Here is an 11,261-nt window from a genome sequence, read left to right on the forward strand (position 1 = left end):
TAAAGTGCATGAGCATCAAAGCAGTACATTGTTTAGCAAAACCACACCGAGTCAGACAATGGAACACAGATGGAGTTTATTGTAAAAATCTAGTAACAATGTCCCACAACAAATTCAAAGATCCAGCAGGATAGCCTAGTGCAACAACTACAAACAAGTTAGATCCACAGGACAACGACAGTCCACACACCCGGTCAGGCACTTAGGGAGGAATGGAGAAAACCAAGCGATATGAGAGGCAAATACATTAATAGAAAGGAAAGCAGCAGGGTGAGGACATAAACCTGGATATACAGTTAATAATTGGGAAGACTGTTGTTCCAATTGACAAGAAAATCCCACAGACAAATAACTAACTACTCATTGTTGTTACCTTAAGTTTACATGATTACACACAACCTAGTGCAGAAGTCGGTCTATAGCATCTATTGAACATGGTCTCTCTCATACTCTGAAGTCTACAATAAATACTCTGCGATGCGTGGTGCCTAAGAACAGCCCTTATTGGCCATATACCACACTCCCTCGTGCCTTATTACTTAATAAGACAAAGGGGTTTGTGGTATGTGGCCAATATCAAGACTAAAGGGCTGAATCCAGGCACTCTGTGTTGCGCATATGAACAGCCCTTAGCCATGGTATATTGGCCATATACCTCGGGCCTTATTGCTTAAGTATATCATGTAGCTATAGCTATCCTCTTTGTGTATGCTTGTTCACTTGGACCTCTCCATTTTAATCTCAATCTTTTCAACATCACTTTCTTAGTGGCATCTTTCCAACCCAGAATTTAAAAAAAAATGTTTGAACCTTTATTTTACTAGGCAAGTCAGTTAAGAACAAATTCTTATTTTCAATGACTGCCCTGAACTGCCTGTTCAGGGGCAGAACGACAGCTTTGTCAGCTCGGGATTTGAACTTGCAACCTTTCGGTTACCAGTCCAACGCTCTAACCACTAGGCTACCCTGCCGCCCCAGAAAGACACACACGATCACTTGACTGACTTTCTTCTGCTCAGTCACACACTTGACTTAAATCAAACTAAGGTCAGTGTAAACTCATTTCTAGGAGATTGTTGAAAAGCACCTCTGGTGTCAATATGCTATGTATAAATAACCATTTGTATTCCTGATATACATGGGTTCTACAACAACAAAAAGTATTTTAAATCATATTCTACTTCCTCAGGTTATAGTGATATTTAGAAAGTAACAAATCCCGTGACGTGGTTTTGATCTGATCCGTTCCTACAGTCACTTAATAATAGTACAGTCAACATATTCCTTATGTCAGCCAGTGAAAATGTTTAACACTCAATTGTTCCTATTAAGTACCTGTAAAAGTTATTCCCATATTGCAAATGACCAATAACTTACCAGTAATCCCCTACAATAGTTGTGCATATTGCATATTTAAACTATTACAACAATACATCAGTTTGTGTCTAATAGCATGGACAACCCTATAGACCATCTCAGGTAGTGTTTATTAAAAAGCTTGGAGGACGATTTCTTCTGTAACCTGTGCTACAGTATGATAAAGGACTGAATAAGAAAAAGACTGACTTTGTTCCTAACACAGAAATACAGACTAGGTTGGTTGAACCGAGGCTGCGGACGTTTCACAGCATTACTTATACAGTATTGTGTAACTGTCGGTATTCCATGCAAGTTGCAACATTTGAATGACAGACTAACCCTATCCCTTTACAAGTCCCTGCAGAAACACCAAGAGTAACAGACGTGACCTGTTCATCTCTGCCGGTCTGCCAGCCTATCAGAAGGAGTGCATTATGGGTTGTGCTGAAACTGCTGGTCTTGAAGATGGAGCGGGGGACTGGTCGCGATATGATTGGTATGTGCAAACTGCCAATTAAACGACCAGTGGTGCCCATTCACTCTGTTTCCGGCCATACTGAGGAGTGGATGGCGCCAGAAGTGAAGAGTGGAAACAAAAAAAAAGAACATCTTTATTTTGTTGCTTAGAGCAAAATGTATTTAGTTCTAATTAATATCAAAGGGAAGTACTCTGTTTAAAGGGTCAAAGCAAGCATTAGGGCAGACCTGCTTACCTGCATGTCTGTCAGCTCTTTGTGGAATCGCTTGGCCAAGTCTGGACCATTCTGCATTGTAGGAATTTGGTAGGTCTGAGGGAGGGGAGAGAAATTAATATGGAGCATTTTGTTTGAGGGCAAAACAAAAGGGTTTCAGAAAAATGTAAATACACCAAGGCTTGCGGTTACCTTCCCTTTGTAGAGCAGGCTGCCGACGGGACAGACCACACAGGCCGTCCCGGCACCAAACACCTCCGTAATCCTGCCTGAGTCCAGAGCACCGAGCAGCTCCTTCATGCCCATGGTGCGCTCTGTCACTTTGAACTCTCCCTGAAGGAAACAAAACAAGTCCGTATGACTGTGCATCACTAGAATTCCAATAAAATAATTCTGCTTTACCACCTTTTGTCTTCTATGTCAATGGATTACACTGGTCTTATATCCTCTCTGTTCTCAAATAACTTTGATCTTTTCCCATTATAACCTCCCTCTTCCTCCCCTACTTACCCATTCTCTGGCCAGGTCTAGCAGAGACTGTCTGGTGACTCCTGGGAGAATGATGCCATCTAGAGGAGGAGTCAGCAACTCTCTCTCTGCATACAAACAGGCACTCTTACTCACATACATAAGCTGTACACCGTTGTTTGGAGTTGAACAGAATTCACCATTTCAAGTTGAACAGAAACATCCAACAGGGGGAAGCACTGACAGCCTATTTTGACAGTCTAGGCAGACACTAAGTAAACAAACAGACATACAGACTAGAGACAGTCAAACAGACATACGGTACCTTCAGAAAGTATTCATACCCCTTCACCTAGTCTGCATTTGTGTTACAGCCTTCATTCAAAATGGATTAAATATTTTTTTTAATCTCTCAACCTACACATAATAACCCACAATGACAAAGTGAAGCACATTTTTGCAAATTTATTGAAAATGAAATACAGAAATCTCATTTACGTGTACATACCAGAGTCAATACTTTGTCGAAGCAACTTCGGCAGTTATTACAGCTGTGAATGAGTCTTTCTGGGTCAGTCTCTATGAGCTTTCCCCACCTGGATTGTGCAACATTTGCCCATTATTCTTTTCAAAATTCTTTAAGCTCTGTCAAATTGGTTATTGATCATTGCTAGACAACCACTTTAAGGTCCTGCCATAGATTTTCAAGTAGATGTAAGTCAAAACTAACTCGGCTACTCAAACATTGACAGTCTTATTTTGAGGTAGAGTTGGCCTTGTTGTAGGTTATTGTCCTGCTGAAAGTGTCTGGTGGAAAGCAGACTGAACCAGGTTTTCCTCTAGGATTTTACCTGTGCTTAGCTCCATTTATTTTTTATCCTGAAAACCACCCCAGTCCTTAACAATTACAAGCATACCCATAACATGATACAGCCATCACTATGCTTGAAAATATGGAGTGGTACTCAGTAATGTGTTGTATTGGATTTGCCTTAAACAACATTTTGTATTTAGGACAAAAAGGCAATTGCTGTACGACATATTTTGCTGTATTACTTAAGTGCCTTGTTGCAAACAGGATGAACGTTTTAGAATATTTTATTCATACAGGCTTGCTTTTTCCCCACTCTGTCATTTAGGTTAGTATTGTGGAGTACCTACATAGTTGTAGATTCATCCTCAGTGGTCTCCTAATTACAGTCATTAAACTCTAACTGTTTTAAAGTCACCATTGGCTTCGTTGAAATCCCGGAGCGGTTTCCTTCCTCTCCGGCAACTGAGTTAGGAGGGACGCCTGCATCTTTGTTTGACTGGGTGTATTGATACACCATCCAAAGTGTAATTACTAACTTTACCATGCTCAAAGGGATATTTAAAAAAATATATATATATTTCACCTTTATTTAACCAGGTAGGCTAGTTGAGAACAAGTTCTCATTTGCAACTGCGACCTGGCCAAGATAAAGCATAGCAGTGTGAACAGACAACACAGAGTTACACATGGAGTAAACAATTAACAAGTCAATAACACAGTAGAAAAAAAGGGGAGTCTATATACAATGTGTGCAAAAGGCATGAGGAGGTAGGCGAATAATTACAATTTTGCAGATTAACACTGGAGTGATAAATGATCAGATGATCATGTACAGGTAGAGATATTGGTGTGCAAAATAGCAGAAAAGTAAATAAATAAAAACAGTGTGGGGACGAGGTAGGTGAAAATGGGTGGGCTATTTACCAATAGACTATGTACAGCTGCAGCGATTGGTTAGCTGCTCGGATAGCTGATGTTTGAAGTTGGTGAGGGAGATAAAAGTCTCAGTGTCTACCAATAGGTGTCCTTTGCGAGGCATTGGAAAACCTCCCTGGTCTTTGTGGTTGAATCTGTGTTTGAAATTCACTGCTCAACTGAAGGACCTTACAGATAATTGTATGTGTGGGGTACCGAGATGAGGTAATCATTAATCAATCATGTTGATTACTGTTATTGCACACAGTGTGAGTCCATGCAACGTACGTGACTTGAACTTATTTAGGCTTGCCAGGGATTGAATACTTATTGACTCAAGACGTTTCGGATTTTAATTTGTAATTCATTTTACTTTGACATTATCACTAGCCTATTGTGTGTACACCAGTGATAAAATCTCAATTTATTCCATTTTAAATTCCGGCTGTAACACAACAACATTTGGAAAAAGTCAAGGGTTGTGAATACATTCTGAAGGCGCCGTACAGACCATAGACAGTGAAACAGACCTCCTCCCTCATTCGTCCAGTAGATGAAGAGGTTCATGGTGCCGACCTCTGTGATCTCCTCCTGCTCTCCATACAGCCACAGGACCTGCTGACAGCCCTGCTTTATGGCCTCATTCTGCACTGATATAGTAGGCCCATAGTTACTGAGAGAGAGAGAGAGAGAGAGAGAGAGAGATGGAAAGTATGAGAGTGAAAGGGAGGAATAGACATGGGAGAGGGATGGTGGAATATTTCATTTCAGAAGGCAGCTCCCTTGGAAACACACAACCCCCATAAACAGCTCCTCCTGCTGGGGGGGCTGACCTTGTGAGAGAGGTCAAACAACATGGCTACCAGAGGACAGACATGTTCAGGTAACATGCAGCCAACATTTTGTAATCTAGAGGAATGTGCATGGTTAAAATAGCTAAACAATTACATTATAAGCCTCAAACTGTCTCTATTCAGAAGTAAACTTGGGGGCCTCAGAGTCAGACCATATCTTGATAATTCCACGACGTTATACAATAGTTGTTATATAGCTAATAAGCTATTAAGAAACCACTCTCGTTTTTTGGAAATTCCAACGAAACAAAGCAACCCATTGTTGCTTTCGCAAATTCTTGAGTCACTTCTACTTGGAAGTGTGTGTGTTAAAGTGTGATACTCACCCCCCCATCTTGTAGGCTCCGACCCCCCCTCTACAGGCCCTGACATAGCTTGGGTCTGCCAGCAGAGAGACTGGGCTGAAGGCCCCTGTGGTAAAGTAGGGCCCTACAGGACCCACGATGCAAAATAGTAGGGCTTGGCTGGACCTCGACACACCCAGGGAAGGCTAAGGCCAGGAGGAGGAGAGGGGAGGGGTGTTACTGGAGGAAACAGTGACAGCGCTATGTCACTACCTAGGGCTAAGTGTAGATGGTTAAAAAAATAGATTGTTTTATTTTATTTAACTAGGCAAGTCAGTTAAGAACCAGTTCTTATTTACAATGACGGCCTAGGAACAGTGGGTTAACTGTCTTGTTCAGGGTCAGAACGACAGATTTTTACCTTGTCAGCTCAGGGATTCAATCTAGCAACCTTTCGGTTACTGGCCCAACGCTCTAACCACTAGGCTAACTGCCCCCCCCCCCCAAATGTGAAATCATGGAGACTGTCTCCTGTCTCTGTGAGAGGGGGGGCAGTGCTCACCTCAATCCCAATGTAGGTGGGTCTGATGTAGAGGCTGGCGTCTAGGGAGTAGGGGACCCAGTCCTGGTCCACCTCCACCAGCTTCCTGATGCACTCCAACAGCTCCACCTTATCAAACAACTACACAGAGATGGGAGGGACAGAGGACCTGTAACTACTTGGTTCAGTTCAATTGAGTGGAAAACCAGAACCGGGTTCTTCAGGACCAGGTCTGAGAGAGACTCACAGGGAGACAGCTGCGGTCAGCAGTGCGGTGCATCCTCTCCATGTTCAGGTTGGGTCTGAACAGACGGATGTGGTTGTCCACCCCTCTGAACGCCTTCATGCCCTCAAACAGCTGAGAGACAGACATACTGTTCATACATCTGGCAGAATGAACCATCTCTGAAAGAATAAGCTAGGTGACTTGTATCAAGGACCGAGGTCTCAGTAAGACAGTGCTAGCCTCGTCAGGCAAATTGACCACTGCGCTCACATTTCCTATATGAAACAATGTGAACTATTGCGACATCTATCTGGTTTTACGAGGCTAACATAGCCTAATGTCTCCTATGTCTGCACTATGGCTCCTTCTCTCACCTCTATGGAGTAGTGCAGGGCAGAGGTGGCAGGGTGCAGCGACAGGTTCTGAAAGGGCTTGATCTGGGGAACCTTCCAGCCCTCTTTCTCTGACCAATAGATGGTCAGCATGTGGTCTGAAAACTGCTTGCCAAACACCAGGGAGGCGGGGTCTGGCTTGGGCTTCCCCGCAGTGTTGCGCTCGATAGTGAGGTCTGCGGCCTGAGAGAGGAAGCGGGCAGAGCAGAAGAGACAGACAGACGAGGAGGGGAAAGGAACAGAGCGAGGACCGAACACAATGATTTTCTTTATTGTAATGAAAGGGCTTGCTTGGAGCGGAAATTAATGGTGGTCTTGGGAGCCAATTAAGCACTTCAATTAAACTGAATTAAATAATCAAAGCACAAGGAAGTGAGAAGGGAAGAAAGGGTACAGAGTCACGTGGTGGACTAAAAAAAAGTTTGATCAATAGACCCCCGGGCTGACTGGTAGGCTACTGAACACGAGCCAAATGACACTTCTACCTGTAAAGAAGCTTCAGCCGGTTAATAAACAGCCGTGCCTCAGAGTCATGCCAAGCTCCTAAAAACCTCCTGTGTTGGGGGTTGTAATGACAATAGATTAATACAACGACTCAGGAAACTGTCTCAGGTGTCTGGTCATTACTTCTCCTTTATATATTACCTTGAATGAGCTGGCAAACCGCAAAGACCCCATAGAGTAGGGGATGGCTTGAATGAACCGTCCATGAAGTGCCTAATAAACAAGAGAAAACAATACATTTAATAATCCTGGTAAAGTTAAGAATATAGGCTACCAGAATTCACATTATGACAAATAACCTACTAAGAGCCTTGTAATACAATCTACTCCCACACTGGAAACTTGCCTTCTCAACCAAGTTGACAATGTTGTCCCTCTTCTAGATAAATGTTTACCAGTAAACCACCACACGTGTCTGTCGTGACGTAATATATATATGTCGACACTGCCAAGCGCGTAAAAATTGTCTGTCCTCGGATGCAAAACTCACTGAGTTCCAACCTGCCACTGGAAGCAACGACAGCACAAGAACTGTTCTTCGGGACCTTCATGAAATGGGTTTCCATGGCCGAGCAGCCGCACACAAGCCTAACATCACCATGCTCAATGCTGGAGCGGTGTAAAGCTTGCCGCCATTGGACTCTGAAGCAGCGGAAACACGTTCTCTGTTGTGATTAATCACGTTTCACCATCTGGCAGTCCGATGGACAAATCTGCGTTTGGCCAATGCCAGGAGAACGCTACCTGCCCCAATGCCAACTGTAAAGTTTGGCGGAGGAGGAATAATGGTTCGGGCTAGGCCCCTTAGTTCCAGTGAAAGGAAATCTTAATGCTACAGCCTACAATGACATTGTAGGCGATTATGTGCTTCTAAATTTGTGGCAACAGTTTGGGGAAGGCCCTTTCCTGTTTCAGCATGAAAAAGTGTGGTCCATACAGAACTGGTTTGTTGATCGGTGTGGAAGAACTTGACTAGCCTGCACAGAGCCCTGACCTCAACCCCATCGAACAACTTTGGGATGAATTGGAGCCCCTTACACAACCTTGAGGTTTGTTTTGGGTTATTGTCCTGTTGAAAAACAAATGATAGTGGGACTAAGCCCAAACCAGATGGGATGGCGTATCGCTGCATAATGCTACGGTAGCCATGCTGGTTAAGTATGCCTTGAATTCTAAATGAATCACCGACAGTGTCACCAGCAAAGCACCCCCACATCTCCTACATGCTTCACAGTGGGAACCACACATGCAGAGATCATCAGTTCACCTACTCTGCGTCTCACAAAGACACGGCGGTTGGAACCAAAAATCTCAAATTCAGTCTCTTCTTATTATTGATGTCCTTTTAGTCCTCTGAACAGTTGATGTTGAGATGTGTCTGTTACTTGAACTCTGTGAAGCATTTATTTGGGCTGCAATCGGAGGTGCAGTTAACTCTAATGAACTTATCCTCTGCCGCAGAGGTAACTCTTGGTCTTCCTTTCCTGTGGTGGTCCTCATGAGAGCCAGTTTCATCATAGCGCTTGATGGTTTTTGCGACTCCACTTGAAGTAACTTTCAAAGTTCTTGAAATTTTCCAGAATGACTGACCTTGATGTCCTAAAGTAATGATGGACTGTTGTTTCTCTTTGATTATTTGAGCTATTCTTGCCATAATATGGACTTGGTCTTTTACCAAATAGGGCAATCTTCTGTATACCACCCATACCTTGTCACAACAACTGATTGGCTCACACACATTAAGGAAAGAAAGAAATTCCACAAATTCACTTTTAACAAGGCACACCTGTTAATTGAAATGCATTCCAGGTGACTACCTCATGAAGCTGGTTGAGAGAATGCCAATAATGTGCAAAGCTACAAAGGGAGGCTACTTCAAAGAATCTCAAATATATTCTGATCTGTAACACTTTTAAGGTTACTACATTATTCCATGTGTGTTATTTCAGTCATGATGTCTTCACTATTAATCTACAATGTAGAAAATCTACAATAGTAAAAATGAATTAAAACCTTTGAATGAGAAGGTGTCCAAACGTTTGACTGGTACTGTATGTTTTGGCCTGTCTGGTGAAGGTATGCGGAGAGAGAGCGAGTGTGTGTGTGTGTGTGTTGGAGACATAGCCATCACCTCATAGCAGGCATGCCATTTCTAGGGAAAACCACGTCTTTACAATTAACCGTAATTTGACACTGTATTTCCATGCATTGAGATTTCGCTTTTATCGTAAAAAATACCCTTCACATTTGAAAGCTTACATCTGTAGTTTCTGACTGGCTAAAGATTCGGAATAATGTAATCCACCCTAAATATTCATTACTGCAATGTTATTTTGCATAAGAATTCAAATCTGTTTAAGATCGTATTTTTACGCCACACATTTATTTATCACCCCCGCTCCGAATACTGGCGCAAAAACACCCCTAGGCCTATTAATCTGTGACTGCACGCTTTGTCGACACTGCCAACATGAATAACGTCACCAAAAGCAGTAGCTGCGCCTGTGTAGCTGATAGACTGAAGGTAAAGCAGCGCGGGACGAGTAGCACATCAGTTAAACAAGTAACTAGTGGAGGTCCATTAACTCTTACGTGTTCAGCACATTAGCCCCGCATTGTTAACTATTTACAGAGACGATCGAGATAAACAGACAAAAGTGATCTTTGGACTCACCGTCCTCAGAGATGCCATCGCCGCTACGTAGCTAATGAATGGTAAATGTGTCCGTGTGGGAGCAAATTCTATAAGCAGTGGTCATTTGCGTTCCGTATTGGACCTTGTCATAATAACAATGTTCTTGAGATTAAAATAATAAAACAAATTCGTATCTGATATATATTTCTTATATATTTCATTTGTAAATTGTGCAAGAATAGGTTTGCAAATTCTATTGAATTTCAAGTATGCTATTTTATACACGAAATAATAAAGACTTTTTCTGAAGACATGCTGGTATGAATACTGAATTAATTGTTAATACAATATACAGCAAATTATAATGGAAGATTGTAATAGTCAGCACAGCAGTGTGTTGTTGAAGATGACATAGGCGTGACGAATCTCTGCCATCTGGTTGGACAAAACAGACAGGGTTAGATGGGTTCGAATAAACGAGGTTTATCAAGTTCAAACGATCAAGAGGGCCACGATTGGTCTACGAACGTGTTATTTGATTGGACGTCGTGCTTTCTGGGGATGGGCATTTAAATACGTAACCATGGTTTGAATGTGTATTTGTTATATAATGCATAATTTCTCCTGTAATATTGTCTACATCTTTGTAATAATAATATGTTGAACCCTGTCGTTTTCTTTACATGCCAATGTTGTCCATCAGCATTCAGCACACTTGTATTGTCCAATACCGTGTCCACAAAGATTGTCTATTATATTGACAAGATAGTCAAGTGGCAGCTCTAACAATAGAAATGCATGTCCTCAAAGATGGAAGATAGGCGGGAGGAGGCGAGATCAGGTGGGACCATTCTAGCCAGTGAGGAAAAGGAGGGTCGAACAGGCCCCCATTAATATCGACAGGACTGAAGTGGAGCGGGTCAAGAGTTTTAAGTTCCTTGGTGTCCACATAACTATCATAGTTCAAACACACCAAAACAGTTGTGATGAGGGCACGACAACATCTTTTACCCCTCAGGAGAATTTTTTTTTTGGCATGGGTCCCCAGATCCTCAAAAAGCCCTACAGCTGCACCATCGAGAGCATCCTGACCGGTTGCATCCCCACCTGGTATGGCAACTGCTCTGCATCTGACGGTAAAGCGCTATAGAGGGTAGTGTGTACGGCTCGGTACATCACTGGAGCCAAGCTTCCTTCCATCCAGAACCTATATACTCAGGGCTCCTGAGTGGCCCAGAGGTCTAAGACACTGCATCCCTGTGCAAGAGGCATCACTGCAGTACCTAATCCAGGCTGCATCACATCGCTGTGATTGGGAGTCTGATAGGGTGGTGCACAATTGGCCTGGGGTAGACCATCATTATAAATAAGAATTTGTTCAAGTTAAATAAAAATAATAACTAGGTGTTGTCAGAGGAAGGCCCACCCCCCACTGCTGTTTATTATCTATGCATAGTCACATTAAAAATTATTCCGACTAACCTGTACCCCCGCACATTGACTTGGTACCGGTACCCCCTGTTTATAGCCTCATTATTGTTATGTACTTTTCTTGTGTAGCTTTTGATAGATTTATT

General features: G+C 42.7%; 1 protein-coding gene across 1 annotated transcript; it reads right to left on the reverse strand.

Moving 5' to 3' along the window:
- Window positions 1-57: 57 nt before the first annotated feature.
- LOC118371524 (branched-chain-amino-acid aminotransferase, cytosolic-like) lies at window positions 58-9,820 on the reverse strand. The gene is made up of 11 exons (XM_035756992.2): window positions 9,724-9,820; window positions 7,191-7,262; window positions 6,528-6,728; window positions 6,175-6,285; window positions 5,949-6,068; window positions 5,429-5,592; window positions 4,779-4,921; window positions 2,562-2,647; window positions 2,244-2,384; window positions 2,073-2,147; window positions 58-1,915 (listed from the first exon to the last, which is right to left on the reverse strand). Exons 1-11 carry the CDS (start codon window positions 9,739-9,741, stop codon window positions 1,874-1,876), a joined length of 1,173 nt encoding a protein of 390 aa, XP_035612885.2. The 5' UTR covers window positions 9,742-9,820; the 3' UTR covers window positions 58-1,873.
- Between the last annotated feature and the right edge of the window lie 1,441 nt (window positions 9,821-11,261).

The sequence above is a fragment of the Oncorhynchus keta genome, chromosome 5 (genome assembly GCF_023373465.1).
Source record: "Oncorhynchus keta strain PuntledgeMale-10-30-2019 chromosome 5, Oket_V2, whole genome shotgun sequence".
Classification (NCBI taxonomy): domain Eukaryota; kingdom Metazoa; phylum Chordata; class Actinopteri; order Salmoniformes; family Salmonidae; genus Oncorhynchus; species Oncorhynchus keta.